At 41.5% G+C, this 25,072-nt stretch overlaps 1 protein-coding gene across 3 annotated transcripts; it reads right to left on the reverse strand.

Annotated features, from left to right (window-relative positions):
- Positions 1–19,062: 19,062 nt before the first annotated feature.
- Positions 19,063–24,702, reverse strand: LOC125726809 (uncharacterized). Of its 3 annotated transcripts, none has more exons than XM_049003296.1 (7): positions 24,570–24,702; positions 23,761–23,820; positions 22,888–23,020; positions 21,431–21,613; positions 20,250–21,326; positions 19,977–20,145; positions 19,063–19,458 (listed from the first exon to the last, which is right to left on the reverse strand). In XM_049003296.1, the coding sequence occupies exons 4-7, from the start codon at positions 21,486–21,488 to the stop codon at positions 19,332–19,334; spliced, it is 1,431 nt and encodes a 476-aa protein (XP_048859253.1). In that variant the 5' UTR covers positions 21,489–21,613; positions 22,888–23,020; positions 23,761–23,820; positions 24,570–24,702; the 3' UTR covers positions 19,063–19,331. The 3 variants fall into 3 exon arrangements, with proteins under 3 accessions (XP_048859253.1, XP_048859251.1, XP_048859252.1); XM_049003294.1 differs by having other exon boundaries at positions 21,431–21,648; XM_049003295.1 differs by lacking the exon at positions 24,570–24,702 and having other exon boundaries at positions 21,431–21,648; positions 23,761–23,908.
- Between the last annotated feature and the right edge of the window lie 370 nt (positions 24,703–25,072).

Consider the following 25,072-nt stretch of genomic DNA (forward strand, 5'->3'; position numbering starts at 1 on the left):
CTCCATTTCGAAATCGCGCCTCTAGTGGTCAGGCATAGAACTACTATTCCATTTCGAAATCGTGCCTCTAGTGGTCAGGCATAGAACTACCACTCCATTTCGAAATTGCGCCCCCGGTGGTCAGGCATAGAACTACCACTCCATTTCGATATTGCGCCCCCGGTGGTCAGGCATAGAAGTACCACTCCATTTCGATATTGCGCCCCCGGTGGTCAGGCATAGAACTACCACTCCAGTTCGAAATTGCGCCTCCAGTGGTCAGGCATAGAACTACCACTCCATTTCAAAATCGCGCCTCCAGTGGTCAGGCATAGAACTACAACTCCATTTCGATATTGCGCCCCCGGTGGTCAGGCATAGAACTACCACTCCATTTCGAAATTGCGCTTCTAGTGGTCAGGCATAGAACTACCACTCAATTTTGAAATTGCGCTTCTAGTGGCAAGCCATAGCAGTGCCACTCCATTGAAATTGCACCTCTAGTGGTCCGCCATAGTAGGTTAACAACATCTGAGTTGGGTCTCTGGTGGTCAACTGCGGTGATACAACACGCATAATTGGACACACAGGTTCTTGCCTGAAAGCAGGAATCAACTTCACAGACTAAATCAGTTTGATCACAATACATTAACATCCAATTAGGTTATTGTTGCATAACTAATTGATGTTTACAATTGAATAAGAAACACAATTCATTTGGTTTGATTCCCGTTTAACCTTTTTGATTTATTTTAGGTTTTATTTCACCTTATGCTTTCATTCATTCCATCTCCCCCAACAAGGGGACTTGCATAGAAGTTCAACCACTATTAACAACAGTAAACCAGTTACGTACACAATCCCATCAGGAAGTCGTTTGGATGTGATCAGTTGAGCCCTTCGGGTGCTGGGTGCTTACCATTCGCTCTCTGTTGGTTGAGCTTGTCTGTGGCTCTGCTGTCACTGCTTGTGATCGTACAGTTTGTCAGAACCGAAGGGGAGTTCTCAGCAATTGGATGCCCAAAAGCGTGTCAGCCCGGCTACACCCACTGACTCATTACGGGCAAGGCTGACAGGTACCTCAGGCGGTCATTACAACTTTTGAGCAGGACTTCGTTTAGGGTGAGTTCTGAGAACGGCCCTAGCTTGGACTCTCACTAGGGTGGGTGATACCTGAAGGCAATTTTGCCAGCCGATAAGCTCCACCTGGGTTGTCTCAGTTGTGCATACAGAATACGCCCTTCCAAGTTAACATTGCTGGGGATCGGGGGAGTGGAAGCCGGACTCAGGCTTGCTTGGCTGGGAGAATGATTCCTGGTCTTAGAGGAATGTTTAATGAGGAGAGGTTAGCTGAGCTGAATCTGTTTAGCCTCGAGCAAAGGAGACTAAGGGGGGACATAATCCAGGTGTTAAATCTGGTCATTGCATTACATTTTTTTTGTATCCACTCCTTTATTTCGTGTTTATTGTTTGTTAGGTGTAATGTCTGTCTTATGTTAGTTATATCCATCCATCCATTTTCCAAACTGCTTATCCTACTGGGTCGCGGGTGGTCCGGAACCTATCCCGGAATGTGGAATGGGCACGAGGCAGGGAACAATCCAGGATGGGGGGCAGCCCATCACAGGGCACACTCACACACAAATCGTGATTATATTATTGCACTATACTGTATAAATAAAAAGTAAACTTAATACCAGTTGTGGTAATAAAGTGCACAGAGAGTAAGAGAGAGTAGGGTTTCACATAAACGTATGTTCATTAGCATTTAGTATTCTGATGGCTTTGGGGTTAGAAGCTCTTATTAAATCTGGTTGTTCTGCAATGCATACTGCGGTAACGTTTACCAGAGGGCAGAAGTTCAAACATCTCATGTGCTAGGTGCGTGGGATCTTTTTTAAATATAATTATGCATATGTAGAACTAGGGATATGATCCTGTTAAGTATGATAGTTCTGTCTCATTATTGCAGGATCGACATCCATAGTAACTGTGGTGATCTATCCATTTGTGTGCATGTCTGTGTGTGTGTGTGCGAGCGGGTATACCTATCCTACCCCATAGCGTGATAAATACCTGTTTTTTTTTTCCCTTATGGGGACCACGAAACTGAAAACCAGGAAAACTCTATTTTATAAAAATCTGTGACTGCTGTGGAAAAACTAAAAATGCAAAACCTCTTTTATTTTGCTTGGTTACTTATGGTTATGGTTAGGGCAGGGTGGGGGTTAAGATTGTCATAGTTAGCGTTAGCATTTATCCAATAGAAGTCAATGAGCGGGCCCCATAAGGATAGGTATACCCTATGTGTGTGCATGTGTGTGTTTGTCCCATATTGCCTGGGCTTCAGGATACCTCATAACCCGGAACTTCATCAGAAGTAGTTAGAAAATGGATGAATGGATGGATGGATGGATGGATGGATGGATGGATGGATGGATGGATGGACAGATCAATAAAAGTACAGAACATCCATTTTACAAAGAACCATCAACACTAAATGTATGCACTGGTCATGCTCCTAGAAATTAAACTTCTTTTCTGAAAAGCAGCATGTTCATAAATTAGCTGCTGTTATACCTTGGGGGAACAAATGCAGATGAAATTGTAAAACAAACTGCAGTGGCAAAACAGTTCTGGCTGCCTGTGCTGCCCTGCCTGCCCGCCCTCCTGCCCATTACGTCCTGCCTGTGCCACCCTCCTGCCTGCCCTCCTGCCTGTTTACGTCTTTCCTGTGTGCCCTGCTGCCAGTTATTCTGTATTTACATCCGGACTTAACTAATTGAACCATATAAACCATATAAATCAGGACTTTGTTAACGTGACTTCTGACCTGTGGAGGATGGGCTCCCCCTTTCACTCTGGTTCCTCCAAAGGTTTCTTACTATGACTGAGTTTATCCTTGCCAATGTCGCTTTCTAATTTTTCAGGCTAGATCTTGCTCACTGGGACAATTGGGCAGGGACAAAGTAAAGTGCTTTGAGACAATGTAAGGCTATGAAAATGTACTATACAAAATAAAGTGAATTGACTTGAGTAATGTGGCACAAAGCAACCCTTCTTTGCCACAGGAAATGTCTGGTGCAATTTCTTTTTTAATTGTACATGTCAATTGCATAATACCCTAAACTAATTCATTATTATTTCTATTATTATCATCATCATCAGTATTTCATTAGTATTCCATGGTATTTAGATTTTTCAGGAATCAGTGTGTGTACTGTATACTTTTTAATTTATTTGCACTATGTGTAGTGTCTCTGCAGCTGTATATACTTGCTGCATTATGCACAAGAACTTCCCTCAGGCATCAGTATAGTTAATCAAATGTAATATTTCTTGCTTGTTTATTAAGTTGTTTTAGGTATTTTGTGTGTTCCACTTAATTTAGTGTAATTAGTCCTAGTTGACTCAGGTTTAGTTAGATTTTTCCTTCTGTTGTTCCTCTGCATCATGCTACTGTCATAAAATTTCAATGTCTTACCTAACTTAAGAGTTTTGTGCATTGTGTTTTGGAGAGAAAGAAATCATTACTTTTTTTCTTTAGATTCATCCACTGATTCTATCACCTATGACACATTCCCCCTGAATATTTGTTTGTTTATTTATGTATTTGCTTGGGGGATGGAATTAACAAACAGAAATAACTGAATGAATCAGGGTAGTGAAAAACATTTATAAACTTATCATTTTGGTATTGGTACGATCCTGTTCTGGTTAGTTAGCCGAGGGAGTAAATCATCCGGAGTTTCATCTCTCAATCTCCTCCTACACCCACTCAGCATCACAGTATGGACTCCCCAATGCAACTGATCTGCACGTATTTGTACTCTGGGAGGAAATTGAAGCCCCCATAGGAAAAACTCAAAGCCTACAGACATATGCACAAAACCAGGGGACATGCTCAGTTCTGCAGGCCTGGAAGTGTGAGAGAAGGCTATTTATTGAGTTTCCCCTCTGCCCCTGGTAAAGATGAAACATGCACAAGTCATTAAACACACATATACTTACATGAAAGTCTGACTGATACTGGAGCTTCCAGTGCCCGTAAACCAGGTACTGGGGTACTCCATTTCCTTCTTGATAATTAGCGCCATTGAAAAAAAAACGGTGCCTTTCCTAATATTAACTGACTCTCAGACAAATGTACTGCTTGAAGACCCTGCCACTATTCGCATTTTCCAGCAGGAGTCACAAATCTTCATTGCATTCAGTTTATTCTCAGATGAGCTCATGCATGTTTCTATGTGCATCTTTACACTTAAACAAATACAGCTAACCTCTGTTGTTATATTCCATATATATTTGTCGTGACTGGCCTTTTTTCTCAAATGATGGATTTCTGAAACTAAAACTGACAGTATTCTAAAATATTTATATTGCCACATCATCGACACATGTTCTAATATGACATAGCATTCCCCTGGACCATAGTGCGACTTAGAGACAAGATATAACATGCCCTTCACGGTAAAACACTAGATAGGTGCAACACTTAATGTCAACGTTGTCAATGTCAATGTTGACTTAATGTCAACGTTAAATTCATGGATTCGCAAATTAAGTAACACGGTTACAGTACAAAAACGAGCAGAGCTGTGTATGGCATGACTATCTCGCGGCGGCGACAAAATATGCTTATCCTTCTAATTATTCAGAAGAAAATATTTTTGCAAGCACAGCCGTTCACGGCTTCCGTACAAAAAGCTGTCACTACGCTACAGGAAGAATACACGACCAATATAGGATTTACACAAGTCTGCTTCTTTTGTTTTATTTAGTAACAACTTTCACAAAAATTGACAGCAATACTGCTAAAAGTGCAGATCTGTTGCCAAATTAAATAAACAAAGAAATTAATCATAAAAATATTCAAAGTATATACAGCCAGGGGCGCCGCTAGCAATTTTGGGCCCTATGACAAAATATGAGGTTGGGCCCCCCTATCACACCCATTCAGATCTCTGGGGGCCCCTAAAGGGCGTGGGCCCTTAGAATTGTCCCAACTTTCCCCCCCTTAGCGGCGCCCCTGTATACAGCTAACCATTTCCAATCGAAAAGTACATACAAGTCTCCAATATAAGTTATACAATGGAGCGCAGATAAAACTTTTAAATAGTAATTAACCAAACTATATAAAGAATACAAGTTTGAATACAGGTAATTTGTATAAATTTTACTGTGTTCAGACTGAAAAATCAGCACCAGCCTTACACACATTGCAGTTCTGCTTTTTTCTTCTTTTAGCATAATTACCCGTTTCACGTTCACGAGGCAGAAGATCCCTGCAAATGTGAAAATTCACAAGTAACAGGCACCATTAACCTCAAGCCATAACAGTCTGCTAGCCTGAACAATAGCAAACTCTATGTATTACCAATTATTACGCAGGTTGTCACTTTATCAAATCATGACTGTTACTAAGAAGTGGGAGTGAAACGCGTGTCACGAGATCTCGCGATATTACAACATGACGAGATTTCTCGTTGGAGCGAAAAGCCGTTTCACGAATGCGCTGCAAATGAGCTGCTGTAAATATGTCGGCATCTGACTAAATTACTATAGTAGATACCCCAGACACTTTTGAATCTTTTGTGTGTCAGCATTTCGGGTGCCCGGCGGAAAATATAAATGGCGAAAGGGAGACAGACAAAACACGAACCATCTGTAAGGACTGTAGAAAGCTAATGCCGCACACAGCGGCTAATGCTACTACTAACTACTATGCAAAGCCATTTGCAGCACCATCATAGCTCTTTATTTAAATTCACTGCACCGGTGAAGAAAACATTTTTAAAAAAATGTTATGTTTATTATTGGGTGCTTTCCACTTCATGCACCCACATACAGCGCTAGCTTAAAGCAATGCATTCTGGTCCTGACGCAATGCATCATGGTTATATTTTTTATCGCCCGTTGCATTACGTCACCATGTCACATGGTACCAAAACTCCGCGAGAGCAAGACACATCAGGCAGCACCTCTTAGCAGGCTGCACAGGCTGGATCCGCCTCCATTACGACACAACTTTGCCCTTATTGGCTTAAGATTTTAGTTACATACATGACGTTTGTATATCTGCTATTTCTCCCGAGAAGCAGGTAAAGCGGTAACTGCTTTTCAATTAATTTACTTGGTAAAATTAAATTTAAATAAATGATATGAATATTGTAATAGTACTCGTGAGCTTTGTTTGTTGTTAGTTACTGTAATGTTGCGCTGCTTTATTTGTTTAATCGTCTTGTCTGTGAAGACATTCAAGTTAATCAAATAAGAACTGCACTGTACACTGTACATGACCATAAAAACTTTGAATCCTTGAAATAAATGTTTTTGATCTTTTCCTTGGCAGTTATCTTTTTACACAGGGCCTCTATGTACACAATAGTTATTTTTTTCACGACTAACAGTATGGATCAGGAGTTGGTTATTGTAAAAGAAGTAATGTGCATGCAGGTGATATTTGTATAGATTTATATTTACCCCTAGGTGATAAGTTTGACAGTCATTTCTTTTACCGTTTGGCCTCTCGGTTGAACATAATAGTGGCGCGAGCAGCTCCACTTGGTTTTTTAAAAATACTCAGCCATGAACTTTTGGTGAACTCAGGTGAATCCCTTCCTTCAGTAGTAAACCTTGGTAGTTTCAGCCGTTTACACATTGTCTCACTAAAAGGTTGATAATATATTTGTCCTTTTACATAGTGATAAAATATACGCGATAAAAATGTGAATATTCATAGATTCAGGACTAACAAAGTAGCTAACAGAAACTCAGACTAACAAAAGGTGCAAATACATACTCAGTTGGTTCCATTGTGTTGATTACATTATAATGTTTACATTGTAATGATTATATCATGGATATTTGGCATACTTTTTATAAAATCGTAATTCTTATATTCTGCGTTATATAGTGCTAAATAATATTCCATAGATGGATGGACTTTATTAATCCCCGTGGGGAAATTGTGTTTTTTATGTCTCCCTCAACTTACTCTTTGTGGAGTAAGTTGTCCGCGAAGTGCAGCTACCTGTTGGGGCGCCCAGGGAGCTGGGGGTTAAGGGCCTTGCTCAAGGACCCACAGACGTGCTGAGGCTGGGTTAGTTTCAACTGGTGACCTCATTACAGGCACAAGGACTGACCCCTGCCCCCCAACTGTGTATGAGTAGCATTTATGCTGTTTCTTGAGTGTGAGCTAGTACATAAACCAGCTAGTGCTCACCATTGCAAAAATACTCTAGCTTTCTGTCATACACATTTTTTTATTTTCTTACATTGTCCGTTTTTGTTCATAGTCTGTAATATTCTGAATAACGACAATGTAGAGGAAAAACAGATTAAATTCTCCTTGTTTGTAATTTCCCCATGTAATCCACTGCCTTGTGGTAAGAGGTGCAAAAGTCAGACGCGTTGAATGATGAGGATACGATATTGAGTTTAGTTCTTGAGAGGATTTATTCATATGATATTTTAACACACAGTACTTTGAACTGGTTTGTTTGGCGCAAAAGGGCCGATATGCAGACACCATCACACATGGCAAATACGGTCAATGACTGTTTCACTTTGCACCTTCAGCCCTGAGCCGCGTAATCTCAGCACCTTTAATAACAACCATTGCTGCCTCCTACAGGTGGGAATACACTTAGACAATAGTAAATATCACTAAGGCAGGCAAGTACCTCTCGTTTCAAGTGTTGCAATACTATATAACATTATATTATAAACAATAAATACGAATAAATAAAAACATTAAACAAATAAACATAATCAATAATATTCATGAATAATTATGCTTAATATACAAATAAAAGAATAGCTCCTGCAGATGATTTCAGATAACTACTGGAACAATGAGTTCTGGAGGGGAGCAAGCTCTGTTACATGCTATAGAAATGTTGATCTGATTCCTTTCATTATCAGATTGTTACCACTGTTAAAAACCACAGATATTGTATTCTGATTGTATGCATTTCCTTATTAGGGCATGTCAGTTACTTCTGTTAAAAAATCCGTTTATTCTGACGTCGTAAATTTCCTGATCAGAGTTTACCCTCTTTAAAGTGATGGAGGTCCACTTGTGCGAAAGATACATCGATATGCATATGAGATTTCGTTTGTGCCAAAAATATGTAAATAGCACACAGTCCATGTCGACTGAGCATGTGACAAAGAATTTTTCTGTGACAATTCTATTTTGTCAATGAGTTTGTCTGTGGAGCCCCTGAAGGGACCTAATGGTGTCCGCTAATTAGATACCCAGAAATAAACTGTGTGGCTCCTGCCCAAGCATTGCTGCCCAAACAGCAGCTTCCTCCTTATGCCACCGAGGGAGGAGTAGCCAGTGGTTCCCCTGCCCCTTCCCCTCTCCCCCCTGCAGACGAGGATCATAACCATTCAGCACCCGACTCTACCTCCTTCTCGGTGAAGAAGTGCCGTGGCGAAACACTCAGGCAGCAGGACGAGGTAGCAGAAATTCTTGCCCCTATGTTGGTATGTCCAAATCCTCAAGGGGGAGATAAGGTTTGCTCATCTGACACTGTAGATGAAGGAGTTGAACATAAGAACATAAGAACTATACAAACGAGACGAGGCCATTCGGCCCATCAAGCTCGCTTGGGGAGAACTAAACTAATAGCTCAGAGTCGTTAAAATCTTATCTAGCTCTGATTTAAAGGAACCCAAGGATTCAGCTTGCACTACATTATCAGGAAGACTATTCCATACTCTACACGCTGCGTAAAGAAGTGCTTCCTTAAATCCAGCTTGAAATGTTCTCCCGCTAATTTCCACCTATGGCCACGAGTTCGTGTATTTAAACTAATGCTGAAGTAACTATTTGGTTGAACAGCATCCAAACCTGTTAGAATCTTATATACCTGGATCATGTCCCCCCTCAATCTCCTTTGCTTGAGACTGAACAGATTTAGCTCAAGTAACCGTTCCTCGTATGACATTCCTCTAAGACCAGGAATCATTTTTGTGGCCCTACGCTGCACCTTTTCTAAGGCCACAATGTCCTTTTTAAGATATGGTGACCAAACCTGCACACAATATTCTAGGTGAGGTCTCACCAAGGAATTGTATAATCTTAGCATTACCTCCCTTGACTTAAACTCCACACACCTGGAGATATACCCCAACATCCTATTGGCCTTTTTTATTGCTTCCCCACACTGGCGAGAATGGGACATGGAAGCATCAACATACACACCAAGGTCTTTCTCATGATCAGCTACCTTTATTTCAGTGACACCCATGAAATACCTGTACTTTATATTTCTGCTCCCTAGATGGAGTACCTTATATTTATCGACGTTAAATTTCATCTGCCAGGTATCGGCCCAGTCACTAATTAAATCAAGATCCCGCTGTAGCTGCTGAGCCACTAATTCAGTATCTGCTACACCACCCACCTTGGTGTCATCTGCAAATTTCACCAGTTTACTGTATATATTGGTATCCATATCATTTATGTAAATTAGGAACAATAGTGGTCCTAAAATCGAACCCTGCGGTACCCCACTATGAACGCAAGCCCACTGTGAGTTGAAGGACATTGCCAGTGACCTGCTGGACCCCAGGCAGAACAGGCCTCACCATGCGACAGCCCTTCAGAGACTGGTCCTCCTGCGCATGGACTGGGGCATGATGCATCAGTTTAAACAGGAGCCTGGTAAATCCTGCGAGTGCTACACCAAGCGACTGATGGCAGCATTCTCCAACTACAGTGGGATGGACTCCACAACGGACCGAGAGTGTATGTGATGTAAAATACACTAAGATAGGTAAAAACTCTTTTGTGGACTAAGTAAAACAAACATTTTATGTTCTAGTTTTCTTAAAACTACTGAAACAAATAATTGGCTACACTGCAGTTCCGCTGTTTTGTTTGGCACCCCTGCATGTCGTGCATTGTGTGGAAAAAACCTGAAGGCTGAGGAATGTTACGTAACACAGCTAGAATGTAAAAACTCTCTCTGGTGTAATTCACTGCATAAAACCAATGGTGTTAAGTGTGATGTCTTCTTCATAACACTCCCTGATGTTTGTGTCCGTGACCATGAGATAGGGTGGGCTGCTTTTCTTCCTTCCTTTGACTAGTATTCCTCCTAAATTGTTCATCTGTATTTGCTGCATTGGTACTTGATGTGCGTGTGCCTTGTGTCACGATCGCCATTTAACGGGAGCGGCGGACGGGCAGGAAACAGGCAAGGCAGGCAGGATACGGGGATTTATTAGGAACACGGGGTGCAGGAAACATCTCACGCAGACGGACTTCAATGACGGACACTGAACTCTAGTAAGACATGAACTCAAATAGACAGGACTGATTGAAAATAATCGGACACAGCTGGGTACGATCAGGGAAGCACACGTGGATAATCAGGGGGCGTGGCACACACGGTGGTCAGACTGTCCGGGACCTCCTCGGGGACTAGGGCAGGAAAGTCTGGAGCTGGGTCAGGGACAGGAGTGGGGCCAGGAACAAGAGCCCCAGGGGGCACAGTCATTTGAGGCGGAGGGAGCGCCTCGGGCGTGGGCTCTGGGGCCGCAGGGGGCAGCGGAGGCGGCTGCTCAGGAGCTACGGGCAAAGCAGGCGGCGGCTGCTCGGGCTCTGGGGCCGCAGGGGGCAGCGGAGGCGGCTGCTCGGGCTGCGCAGGAGCTATGGGCGACGAAGGCAACTGCTCAGACGCTGTAGCAGGAACCCAGGACTTTATGCTCAGCCCACTGCTGTTAACTCCGATGACTCACAACTGAGCAGCAATGCACATTTCGAATTCCATCATCAACATCAGGCAGATGACAAGACTGTTGTGGGTCTCATCAATAAAAACGGTGACTCAGCATACAAAGAGGAAGTGTGATGACTATCGGACTGCTGCAGAGCCAACAACCTGTCTCTGAATGTTGACCAAAGAGATGGTTGTTGACGTTAGAAGAACACAAAACACAGAGTGACCACTCTCTGCTGCACATCGATGGCTCATCTGTGGAGATCGTAGAGAGTACCAGATTCCTTGTTGTCCATCTGGCGGAGAATCTCACCAGGTCCTTCAACATCAGCTCCATAGTAAGGAAAGCACAGCAGCACCTCTACTCTCCACGGAAGCTCAGAAAAGCCCATCTCCCATTCTCACACTCTATTGGGGAACTGTTGAAAGCACCCTGAGCAGCTGCATCACGGTCTGCTTTGAGAACTGTGTCGCCTCAGATCACAAGTCCCTACAACAGATAGTGATGACAGGTGAGAAAATCATTGGGAGTATCGTGTTAGAGAAATATGTACTTTTTTTATCATCATTTTGCTAGACGCTTAGAAACAACACCCTGCCGCAGCTTGATCTTAATTGAGCAATAACACGTCTCAAGAACTGTCGCTTGAATATTTCCACCCCATATATGGTGACAAACAATGTTCAATGTCAGTTGCATATCCTGTTTGTGTACCTCAATAAAAGACACTGCGAGGGGAGTTACTCTTTCGAAGTTGGCTGAGTTCGACTGAGAGGCTGACACCTCGAGGTCAGGACCGGGCTTCCCTTTGTAAGGAAAAGTGGTAAAAATGTCCCAAGGTTCTTGGTTGATCATTTGAATGCAGACAATGTTAGGAATTTATGATCATGGGGGAAGCCAGGGAGAGAATGGGGGTTCCAGTTGGCACCACTATGGTGATAAGGATAAGATAAGGTGATAAGAATTGAATTACAATGATCATAAAAGTCTCCACCCTGTCCTGTCCCGTCCCTGTCTCAGGATCCTCACACTCCAGGGGGTCACTCTTTATATGTAAATTCACTCACAACACCTACACACAACACCTTGGTGGGGAGGGCCTTTTTGGGTATAAAGGGGGGTGAAGAACTGTCTTCAATTTGTATCTGAGCTGCCTTTCAGTACCCGGTGTGTCTCTACACTGTATTACATTGTATTATTTTTGCTGTTCAATAAACCATCATTTTGCTGAAACTGCGGAGACTCTGCAAGTGGATTCCCTACACCTTGCAGCAAGTAAAACGTCATCACAGCTGTCTGCGTTGTTCTGTGTTCAGAGACTGGTTTGTTTCCAGCGCATCTTCAGAAGAAGATAACCCTAACATATCTCTCCCCTCCATCACAGATATTCACACCACACACTGCATCCGCAAAGCCACCACCATTGTGGATGACCCCACCCACCCCTCACATTATCGTTTCACCCTCCTGCCTTCTGGAAATAGGTCCCGGAGCATTCGGGCCTTTACAGCCAGACTCAAACAGCTTTATCCCCCATGCCGTCAGACTACTGAACTCTCAGGGACTAATCTGATACCACACACACATACACTCATTAACACACTTTATTATTTAACTACTATTTTTTATCTTATTGTCGCCATGTTTACAGTTACTTTTATTTATTTTTATTGCTACCTCATTGGACAACCAAACTGCGCCTTCTCAGTACTGGGTTTACTGTGCTGTTTGTGCTCGTTGGTGTCAGTTGTCCTCTCTTTTTGCACTGTCCTGCAATGTTTGCACAGTTTTTGCTCATTATGCACCATACAGTATGTTGCTAGGTTGGTATGTGTTAGTCTTCTGTTAATTTAAGTAGCACCTTGGTCCGAGGGAAACAGTTTCTTTTGTAACTGTACTATACTCAACTGTGTAAAGTTAAAAATAACATTAAAGACCTACTTGACTTTTACTGAACAGGTGCTAAAGTGAAATTACTTGCTTCTGGGAAAGAACTCCAGCTGAAATTCTGTACAACAATTATGGGAGACATATGGGAAGGACGCGGTGTCAGACCTGCCCCAGTGGGACGAATGTGGTTTTCCTAGTAACAGCAGCTTCAGTCCCAATCAGATAAGCCAGATGCGTCTGAAATTAGAGGAACGGGATCAGACTGGTTGCTCAGGGACTAATGTGGTAGAACTAAAACAGAGACAAATTGGACGGTGTTTCAATTGTGGGAAAATGAGACAAAGCAGGCAGAGGAGATGCGGGTGGCAAAGAAGCATGAGATAAGGAATGCAGAGAATGTGGATGAGGGTGAGACTCCTGTGAAAACTGTGTATTGAAAATTAGGGCCATAGTATTGTCATCCATCCTGTCAGGGTATGGAAATACACTGAGGGTAAATGGCCTAATGCAGGAAGTGTCTTAATCCTATAACATCCAGCTGATTCAGGCTGTGGGGGACAGTGTAGTACTGCACTCTTCTGGCTGGGACCTTGAATAAATGAATGAATGTTACATTTATACAGCCCTTTTCTAAGATACACAAAGAGCTTTACAGAAGCACTGGGGAGCCACTTCAACCCAAACGTGAGGCAGCAGGAGAGGGGGCCCAGGCAGAGAGAACAGCCAACAAGACGGGTGCTTCCACAGACAGGACGGGGGCCCCGGCAGACCAACGCTGACGACTCCTGGGACCAAGTCAACAGAGCAGCTGTCGTCATTGTGACTCACCCTCATACATCCATCCATTGTCTAAACCGCTTATGCTACTGGGTCGCGGGGGGTCCAGAGCCTATCCTGGCAGGATCTGTGCACGAGGCAGGGAACAACCCAGGACGGGGGGGCAGCTCATTGCAAGGCACATTCACACACCATTCACACACACATGCACTCCTACGGCCAATTTAGCAAGAGAGAACATGCAAACTCCCCACACATGTGACCCAGGCGGAGACTCGAACCTGAGTCCCAGTGGTGGGAGGTAACAGTGCTAATCACTGCACCACCAAGCAGCCCCACCCTCATACATGATTTCTGATTCTTGATTTTAATCCCCTTTTCTGTTTTTGGCAACATATAAAGTGCTGTGAATGTCACTGTCAGATTGTCATATCATCCTCCAGTTGTCCCTTGTCACCCTGGATGCACATTGAGTGTTTGCTAAATATTTTATCTTGTAGTGTTCCTGATTTTTTCCTGTGTTTTAATTTGCAATTCTCAAATTTCATGACTGGCATCCGTGGGGACGATTAATTAAACCTGTTAACTCTGCACTTCAATTTCAAACTGTTGGTAACATGTGTACATATTTTTGTCTGATCTTTTCACCACCAGGTGGCGATATAGCAACTCCAGAGTTATTGATGGCTAGAACAAAAAAAACACAGTAACACAGAGGTGTAGCTAAAAATTCTGGGCCCCTGACAGAATGTCACCTTGCGCCCTCTGTCGAATTTTACATTCTGTGAAAGAGATTTGTTGAGCCATCTTCCAATGTAATCCAATCCAGCTCTTTATTTGAAAAGCACTTTAAACAACCTTATGGACCAAAGTGCTGCACAAAGGAATAAATAAAAACATTCACACACTTAAAAACGAAGTAAAAGAAATTTAATAAAAACCAAAACATTCAATGTGAGTAAAAGGCCATTAATAAAAATTTAAAAAAATCAATTAATTAATAAAGAAAAGGCTAAGATTAAAATAAGATTTACTATTAAAATTAACATCTCACAATGTGTCAAAGGTGAAGGAGAAGAGATTAGAAGAGATTTAAAAACGGACAGAGGGGATTCCTCTCTAATGTGAAAAGGCAAGTCATTCCACATTTTAGGAGCTGCGACTGCAAAGGCTCGATCCCCTCTAAGCTCACGCTGAGTCTTAGGAACCGTCAGGAACAGCTGATCAGCTGACCTGAGAGAGCGGGTGGGGGTGTAAGGGTGAAGCAGCTCACAGAGGTCAGATGGAGCAAGACCACTGAGGGCTTTAAAAGCAAATAACAGAATTTTAAAATGAATCCTAAAATGTACGGGCAGCCAGTGGAGTGAGGCTAAAATGGGGGAGACATGCTCATATTTCCATGTGCGGCAGCATTTTGAACCTTCTGGAGGTGAACAATAGTGGAGCCTCTAACCCCAACATAGAGGGCGTTACAGTGGTCCAAACTAGTAGTGACAAAAGAGTGGATTACTGTCTCAAAGTGCTGCCTAGAAAGAATTGGCTTTATTTTGGCCAACTGCCTCAATTGTAAAAAGCTTGACTTGACAACTAACCTTATCTGAGTGTCAAACTTAAGGTTGGTGTCGACTTTATGTGTGTGATGTGTGATGACTGGTTTACAATATTGTTCCAAGGAACCTAAAATTACAGTGGAGGTCAGAGGAGTGGAGTTACCAAAAACCAACACTTCTGTCCATTACCTCCCCACTTCCTTGTTAGTTACAATATTTGTTCTGCATTACTGTACTGCTTTGGAGCCTTTTGATATTAAGGTGAATAACACAGGTGAAAAATTAAGGTGAAAAAAGAGACAGATGCATTGACAGCAGTCGTGGCCACACTTTGGACTGGGAGTGTAAGAGCAAAGGAAACTGAATCCACTATGTTCTGTCCTGTAAATTTTTATTAAACACCACATGACACACATACGAGTCCTGTTTTAACTTTCAGGGCTGATGGTCTGCAGCCTGGCTTGTGTTCTACAGTGCAGCGCAGGTGCAGTCACTGTGCTGAGCCCGGCGTTATATTAATGACGCAGCCTTTCACACTGACCAGTGAGAAATAACCTTGAAAATGACTGTGCTCTTTGTGGTTCTCCTTTTTTCTTACCACCAAGCAAGAGACTAAACATATTTTCTACTTATCAGTTATCAGAAATCAGAAATGTCATGCAGTAATCAGAGGTTAGACAGCAAGAATGACTTTTGTATTTTTATCTTTTGTCAATCTTTTATCCAGCGACTACTAATTCTCATCGGGGTCTGGAGAGGGTGGGACCTGTCCCAGGAAGCACAGAGCACAGGCCTGCATGGGATGCCATTCCACACAAGCAAAAACAATTAAGATGGTCAGATTTGCCTCACTGTGTGATTTTGACTGAAAGATGAACTAAGCACAGTCTTGTGTGTATAAAAATGCGTAGATTCATTTAACTTTAACAATGAGATTCAGCAACATGACCTTATAGTGTTAATGATCGGTATCTTACTGGTATTAACTGAATTATGCAAAATTCTACATTATTCTATATTATTGCACCCAAATTGTTCATACTGACTAAATGTAATTACTGACATCCTGGACATACTGCTTTTTAGGTTTGAATTTAAAATGTTAGTAGACAAATTCATGCTGTCAATAACATCTCACTTGCTCACCCACTTTTAGATAAAAATACCCTTTGTGGTTTTTCTAGTGAAGCAGTGGGCCTGAGCTGAGGACCTGATGGTTGTGTGGTTTTCGCTCACTGAGAAGAGAGACACAAACACCCTGCTCTCAGTCGGTCAGTCTTCCTGTAAAATGCAGAGGTGAGACTGCTAGTGGAAAATTACTGACTGCAGCGTCAACAACACATATAAACAGCAGCACAAACAAAATGTTCCACAAATGCAGGACATCTGTATGCTTACAGCACACATCAGACACGCTGACCCTCAGCACTGAGCTCCTCCAGGCTCTGTGCTCTCCCTCTTCTCTTCAATTTCTACACAAATCACTGCTGCTCCAGTGAAGATCCTGAATTTTGCAGGTGATACTACTGTGTTTGCCATCATAACTGAAGGTGATGAGTCTGCCTACAGACTGGAAGTCGTACAGCTGACCATCCAGTTCTGAACTCACATTATCCCAAATGTCCACATGCTTAGACTCCTCTCATCATCAGGGAGGAGCGTCCCTTGGCACTGTAGAGTAGATGGATGAGAGCAGGCTGATAACAAGGCTGTCATCAATTTTATGTGACACCTCTCACCCCCCCAGCAGACTATGGAGGCCCGTAAGGGCAGCTCCTTCAGTAAGAGACTCAGACACCCGGCGTGTGACAGAACGGTACCGCAGGTCATTGGGCCCCACAGCAGTCAGGCTTTATAATCTGCACTCTGCTCATTGAACTTTTCCCCTGTTCACTGTCTTCTGATACAGTTTCTATCTGCTGCTGATCTGCAATATTGTTCCTCCTTATTCACTGATGTGCAGTGTTGCATTGAGCCAGTGCATTATGCCCTGTGTGGCAGCTTCCTTTGGGAGGCTAATATCTGGCACATGAGCAATAATGTTACATGCAATAGGATTGTGTATAAGTTAAGGATTGTGTATAAGTTAATTTTAATATTCCTATAATATTCCTCTGTATGTAATATATTCTTATTTTTTGTTTCTATTATTACCCTATATTTATATATACATCCATTTCTTTTACATTCATAATGATGTTGTTTGTTGTTTTGTGCCCCACTGCTCTTGTAACAAGCCTCAGTCTTGACTCTCCCTTTTAAGGTCTTGGCCTTAAATCACACTCGATATAGGTGGTGTCGTCCCCATCACCCTGACCAGGATACATGCTGTAAGATTAATGGATGGTGTTTATCTGTGTGATGAAAAAGAATGTGAATAAAACAAAAATGTACCATTATAAATGGGAGCCCTAGGATGTGTGGTGGTTAGAGATGTGGACTGATGAGAATTTTGCTTTTCTAAAGTTCTGTTGTGAAAACTGTACATTCCGTTCCATGTACAGTAGTGATATGTAGCAATCATGTGCTCCAGTCAAATGTCCAGCTGCATGAATAATAATGGTGGCTTGTTTGGATAAAATAACTTAGGCTGAATACTTGAAAGCGTGACCTGGGTGAGGTAGAGAGGAAACAGGGTCTTACAAGAAGCAGATATTGTTCTGTCTGTGTGGTTTTTACTCTTTGCAAAGTGAGTCCAGCACAGTGCAGTCAGTGGGTCAGTCTTCCTGAGCTGCATCTAACCAGTGGAAACATCTGCAGCACTGCAGAGAAGCACTCAGCAGACAAACAAACCCAAACAGCTTACAGCTGTATGTCACTTTTGGACAGAGGTGGACAAAGTACACAACTTCACTACTTGAGTTAAGTATAGATACTCCTCGTCAAATAATACTCAAAGTTTTTCAGTTAATTTTTTACTTCAGTTAAAGTACTGGAGTATTTGCATCTAAAAATACTTAAGTATTCAAAAGTACATTATGTTTTAAATGCAAGACATTTTTCAGAACCTAATGACTCCTGAACACCCCACTGAATACACTGACTGGCTTGTACATCTTGTAGAATAAAAAGCTTGTGGAATATGATACAATGACTATAGAAACACAACTGACATAACAAAAGTACAGCCATTGTCATTTTCATCTTATTTAACACCCCCCACCCCACTCACACAAAAGAGCATGGTAGTGTTCTTACAGAGCCGTAGCAGTGTGTGTGTGTGCATGTGTGCATGTGTTTTTGTGTGTGTGTGTGTCTATGTGTGTGTGTGTTTGTGTGTCTGTGTATGTTTGTGTGTGTGTCTATGTGTGTGTATGTTTGTGAGCCAAGTAACAAGACAGGGAGCAAGAAACAAAACTCCTCTTTCTTAATTATCCACATCGTTATTAACGACACAGGTATATATACACACTGTAAAAAAAAAAGTGCTGTTTTTACAGGAAAACGCTGGCAGCTGGGGTTACCAGGAACGTCCTGTAAAAAATACAGCAGCACAATAGATCGCTTTACAGATGCAATATGTAAATTGATTTACAGTAAATGACACAAAAACTGTTAAATCTACAAAAAAAAGAAGTTAATATCACACAATGATGTTATATATAAATAGACTATTTCCTGTATCTTTTACATGTAATAATTGCTTATTGTGGATTCATAAATTGTAAAATTAACAGGGAAATATCAAACAAAAAACTAATTTAAACTGGTAGAACAACGTCAAAACTGTGCATATTAAATGGAGTTGCTCTGTATATTATACATACATACATGCTGTATTTTATGTTTTAATGTAAAATTTTAGTCATAAACCTAATTAAACTAATTACTGCTATTCCTATAGCTAAACATGCAAAAATGCATCTTGAGAAAAGACGAGAGAAATATCACTTTTGGGAAATTTATTTTGCAGCCAATAAAGCAAATGACAACAGTTGGATGCATTTTTCCAACTAACATAATATGCAAGGCGCACATCAACTACACAATTGAATCAAAAGCTATAAAGCTGTTGAACATTCCTGCAAGCAAGAACCATGTTCATGAAAAAAGCATTTGCTAGACACTCTACCAGGAAAAGTTAAATAGTTAAGATTTTAAAACAAAAATTACATTGTGCCACGCACCCTGCGGTCACCACAACCATGGCCTTGGTCAAAAAACACATCAGGAAAACCACCTGTGGTGAAACAAACCTATACAGGTGGTCTAGAAACACTGCAGTAGCAGCATGGTTAAAAAAACAAACAAAACTGGAACATTCCTTCAAAGCAAGAACATCTTCATGAATCATTCATGAACTGGCTTCATGCATTCGACCAGAAAAAGTTTTACTTTGTTAAATCCACAATGTGTACTTAAACCTAACAGTCCACAGAGAGTCAATACTTAGGCTTAGCGCCACTCGTGGTCGGCGAGATCCTGAATCAGGGTGAGGACTCGAGGGTTCACACTGAGATGATGCTTCGAGTTTTTGTTCTCTACTTTGGTTCCTTTTTCTGGGTTCATGCAGAAGAAACACCTGTAGAATAAAAACATAAAAGTATATTAAGCGTTTTGTAATTGATCAGTTAAAATACAAGTACAAAGTAAGTAAATAAAAATTAAGTATATACGTGTATATATACACAGTCATGGCCAAACTACAAACAACAATTGGTTTCACCACGTTCAAGACAAAATATAACCAAAATGCTGTGGGGAAGTGAACAATGCATGGTCAAAAGTATTGGCACCCTTCACGAGTATCTTTTGCAGTGATAAATCACACTTTTGCATTTTAAAATCCAAAGCAAAAGGTTATAGGTAGTCAGACGTCAGCTGACCCTTGGTCTAGCCCTGAGTCTCGGCCAGGCTTGGACCCGGATTCAGACTTATTTTATAAAAAAAAAAAAAAAAAAAAAAAAAAAAAAAAAAACACTCTGAATCTGGGTCCAAACCGAACCGAGACTCAGTGCCAGACCTGAACTCCAACCACATCAGAGCCAGATTCCAGAGTCTCAGTTATCAGTCCAGAAATAAGAAGCCTTATTTGCTCACCTCTGAAGAAACTCCAGAGTGGAAGCCAGCTCAGATGGATAATGGATGTTAAAATTGTAGTAGCTCCCGAACATGAGGCACAGTGCAGAAACGAAGGAGGATATGTTTGTGCTGACGAGGTTCCGATCAATACTCAGCATGTATCTTCTTGAGGAATAGCAGGACTGTCCTGTGAACAAATAATTTAACAGGTTATATTAATAAGCACAGCAGTCACATGACATTCTATAAAAAGTGCAATAAAAAAAAAAGAGAGCTATGAAACAGACTTACCACACACAATAATAGTGGGTGTCAGAGGCACTTGCTCCAGTTGTACCTCATCTGCCAGACATGTATCTTCAACATGGAAAAGCATGTACTCCTCCTTCTCATCAAAGTAGCTGAGCAGAAGCAGGACCATCTCTTTCACATCATCTGAGCAGCCACTCTGCGGTCCCCGTATCCTCTGAAGCCTTGCATAAGTCTGAAGGAACGTCTTGCTTTTGCTGACAGCAACTGTGGTCATGTACTCCAGAAGCCTTTTCCCCTTCAAGTCCAAATTTCGTGTGAATGTCTCTTTGAGGTCAATCCCAGTAAGTTCCTTGAAGTGGACCGACATGCCAAGTTCATCAAACCAAAATGGCCACTCCTCTCTAAGGCATTTGATACTTTTCCCCTGATTGACATGTTGACGCTGTGTGTAATAAGTGGACTTCATTAGACTTTTTACCTCTTCTGGATTGGCGTCAGCTTGTTGGAACATCACCTTGAGTTTCTCCATCTTTTGCTGTTGGCTCTCTGGAGTTTCTTCAAGAGGCAGAAATTCTACATTCCATTTAAGGCACCCATATGTATCCTGCATTGCTGCTCTTTCTTCTAATGGGATCTCGTCTGTGTGGTCTGAGTCAGTCTGATGTTTTCTTTTTCTTATTTTGGGTGTTGAAGTGCGCCTTACATTTTCAATTCTGTTCTGCAACTGTTTGACAAGGGAAAGGTAGCCTGCACCAACAATATCACCCTCTATGACATCTTGCAGAGAATTGGGATATTTTGCTACCATTTTTTTTGCAACGTCAATTGAATGTTTTCTACCTACATGAGGGCATTTTTCCATCATCTCAGTCACAACAATCCGGACCATTTGCCTCCTCAGTTTTGGCCGAGGCCTTTTCCCCCTCTCAAGAAAATGCATAACTTCTGCAGGAAGTTTACTCCATGGAATTTCGAAGTTGTCATCCCAATGTATGTCACGTCCTGGGCTGCTGGAAGAGGTTGATGATAGACTTTGGGGTGAAACAGAGAGCAATGACAGCGACTGGGTGGGTGAGGCTTCCACAGATGATAGCGAGCTGTTCTCTGGAGTTTGGTCTTTTAAATTGCAAAAAAAAAATACAATTATGATTCACACTGTATGTCTGTCCATGACCATCTCTACTTTTGATTTTGAATAGTTGTCTGTTGTTTTTACTTACATTTCTGTTTCCAAGCAGAAAGAAGCTTTCTCGCTTGTACAGGTCTTAATGCTGTCATCAAATCTGCCTCCGTTACGAAGCGTAGATCATCACTTGTCTCAACTCCGATGGACTGCAAGTGCTCTTCCAGGATGTTTTTGTTCACTGCTTGAAGTTCTGGTAGGACTTCCGTAATGGCGACATCTAGGAAGGTTCGCCCTGAGTCACTCATATTTGCACTGAAGAAGAAATGCCACCACCAAACAAATTAGAAAATCACATAGAGTTCATACACTTAATGGAGCAGGGTATGGATCAGGTAACACTTATATTAATGTTAAACTATTTACAGTGAGAAGTGAGCTATTAATTGGAAGTTATTTTGCCACAATACTGTGCTTTAGTGGAATGACTCGGTGTCCTTCAAGAATGTATGATACCAAAGGATAGAAGTCAGGCAGGTCATTAATGTTAATACACTGTAACCCAAGACTGTCCTGTGTCACAGAATACAGATGGTATTCTAAGAGGAAGATGCCTTTGTGGATATCCATCAGAACATACACAGATGTGTCATTTTGAATCAAGATGAGTAGAAGTTCACCAAACTCCATACACTCGTCATTTCTGTACACAAGAAACTGTCCCTTTTTATATGCAGTACCCTTGTAGTGAATGTCTGTGGTAACTGTGGTATTGCTTTCTGAAAAAGCTAACTCCCTGACTGCATGCTGAATAGTGTCACTGTAGAGGTTGGGATAAAACACACAGCTCTCCTTCACTTGCAGCAGTTCACGGCATTCTTGCCCAGCTAAAAGATAAGCCTGATACATCTGATGACGTGTTGACAAAGTTTGACAAATATTTTTGAAGCTTTTCAAGTGTCTGGCACATCTTTTAAAATAACTGTGTTTACATTCAAACCTAAGCGTCCATAACCTCATCAATGGACCAAATTTCAACAACAGTGCTGAATAATGGCGCAAATAGTGGTGCTTGGGTTTTAGTTGAATTTCAGGAAACAACATCTTTCTCATCTCCAAATACTCTTGGATCAAAATGTCAGCAAATGCTATCTGGGACAAGGAAATGCTCTGAGCACAAATAAGATCCACAATGTCTTTTAACTGGAGAGCTAACTGCCATACTTCATCCTCATGGTTTTTCACTTTGTCACCAATCAAAACTGGCAGCAATCTCAAAAGGTTCCAGTTTTGAACGGCTTGCCCTGATAATTTGGATCCGTCAGGTTTGACAGTACATGGCTTTGTAAGTGCTTCGGATCCTTTATATTTAAACTGTTTAATGCGCCTGTTTAAAAGGGAGTATGTGAACCATTTTTTATTTTTTATAATGTTCTTCAGGTACAGTGCTAGATCATATGACACAACTCCTTCAAAGAGGTCATGACCTAGACAAGGTGGGAGACCAGGCTGGGATACGTGAAAAGACTGAAGGGTATTGAAGATGGAGTTTACCTTTATTCCTCTAACGTCTTGGATAGTTTCAGCCTGGAGATCAGCAACAGCTGCGTCATACGTTTCCGGAGTGCGTGGAGGACCACAGGCATTCGGATCAGCATAAAACTCACTTCGTGTTACTTCACAGTACCTGCAGAAATATTGAGAGCAGCTGAAGTTTTCTGTAAACCCTCCTATGCAATGAGAACCCAAGTTGTCCCCAGCAATACAGTAAAGACCCCCTTTTACTGTTTCTCCATCTACATCTAATCCATCTGTTTCCAAAGATTTCAGATCTTCCAACAACTCTGAAAAAACTTTGGTTATTCCAAAACGCTTGAAGTCATTCTCAACACACAACAAGACTAAAAACATATTATCTGTATTTGAACGCAAATGAATGGGTAAATTTGCTAATGACAGATAGACTGCAAGAAGTTTGTGCATCTTTTTAGCAGAACCCAGGGGATTCACTACCTCAAATGAATCTTGGAACAAAATCAGTTTGAGGCTTTCAGGGTTTTCATTAAAGAACTGGTGACATTTGAAATTTTTTCCATCATATAAATCCTTAAAAATCTCTACATCAGGACCCCCAAACTGTTGTGACAGTGTATTCTTCCATAACTGTGACTCTAAAACGCTCTTCAGAGTTTCTCCCATTGGTATGTAGTAAGCAAATTTTTCTATCATGTTTTCATCCATTCCCAATGGCACTTTCTTGGGTTCTGTGTATTTAAACATTTTTTTGAATGTTTGATTTCTGGTGTGTGTTGTTCCTAATTGTCCTTGATGGCAAGCAGAGAACAAATCTGACTCTTTAATGCAGTCACAGATTTTAGTGACAGCTTCATCTGATAGGCTCATTTCATTTTTTAGTAAACAACTTACCTTATTTATTGTGTAGGCTTGACCCAATTCGTGCACATTCTGCATTTCCTCAGCAATACTCTGTATGGTAGAGGCAGGAATTAGCAGCTGTCCTTGCAGTTTAAGGTAAAAGAGACACATGTTTCTGAGAAAAGACTGACTATCATTTTCTGGCATATCACTGGCTGAACTAGCAGATGGCATGGCTTCATGTGTGTTTTCTGAATATTCTGTACTGTCATTTAGGGACTGAGGGCGAGATTTCTTGTACATGTCATCAATACCATCTGGGGAACATGCTTTATGCTTCCTACACATGTGAGAAGTAAATGATGACTTTTTTGTAAACACATGCTTACAACCACTTACTGGACATGACACAGACCTGCCCTCTGCAATATGATCATTTAAGTGGGACACTAGCTCTTTCACTGTTTGAAAATGGCGGGCACATAATGAAACAGCACATTTTAAATCTGCAACAAGAGCTTTAGGAGCAGCTTGAAGTGCAGGTGCATTGTGCACACGATAAAAATGCCCCTTGAAAGCAGAGTAAGTGGTGAATGTTTGACTGCAACTGGCGCCAACACATTTAAAAAGACAACAAGGCTCATTCCTATGCACTCTGCAATGTAGTACATAGCCTCTTAATGTGACCAATATCTTTTTACAAAAGACGCAGGTGATCATTTTTAGTATTTCAAAAGTTTGCCCGTGCTTTTTCGCTGAACTAGCATGCTAGCGCTAAGTTATCAAGCATTGGTCTGAGTATCAACTGGTGCTTGTGATGTTTTTTTCTCGAAAAAAAGTCGCCAAAATATTAAACTTACCGTGCAAACTTTCTGATGAACAAACACAGATCATCAAAAGAAAATTCAAATCGTATGTTTGTAATTTGTCCTAAAGACTTCGACGTTTTCTGTCTTCTCCTTCTCCACTCTGCAAATGGTGCGTGCTCCCGCCCTCATGTCATTATCCAATCAGAGACGAGCATCAGATGCACATTCAAAATTAGGCGCACTCAGTGCAGCAGTGACCTACAGCTCTGTGAAGAGGAGGCACCATAGAAATCCTATAGGTGGCATTGTAAGTTTGTTTAGCCTGTAATAATGAGACATTGCTAACATAACCCAAAACAGTAGTCTAGTCTAAGTATCACATTGTCATTAAAAGAAACATAAAGAATACAAGCATTATGACTGAACAGAAGCATTACTTAGGCGTTAAATGATAATTTCTTATAGGTTACTCAACAATAGGCTGCAAATAGCCCGAATGATTAAAAAAAACACATAATGTAAACAATTATAATTGTATATTTTTATATAGCCTA

The sequence above is a fragment of the Brienomyrus brachyistius genome, unplaced genomic scaffold, assembly GCF_023856365.1.
Source record: "Brienomyrus brachyistius isolate T26 unplaced genomic scaffold, BBRACH_0.4 scaffold77, whole genome shotgun sequence".
Lineage (NCBI taxonomy): Eukaryota > Metazoa > Chordata > Actinopteri > Osteoglossiformes > Mormyridae > Brienomyrus > Brienomyrus brachyistius.

Bases quoted from the DNA above. Each gene is read 5' to 3' on its own strand.
- LOC125726809 (XM_049003294.1), bottom strand. From the start codon at position 21,641: ATGAGTGACTCAGGGCGAACCTTCCTAGATGTCGCCATTACGGAAGTC. The intron at 21,327-21,430 runs GTAAGTAAAAAC...GCAATTTAAAAG, and splicing joins TTCTGCTTGGAAACAGAAAT to ACCAAACTCCAGAGAACAGC. The intron at 19,459-19,976 runs GTGAGCAAATAA...TTTATTCTACAG, and splicing joins ACTCTGGAGTTTCTTCAGAG to GTGTTTCTTCTGCATGAACC.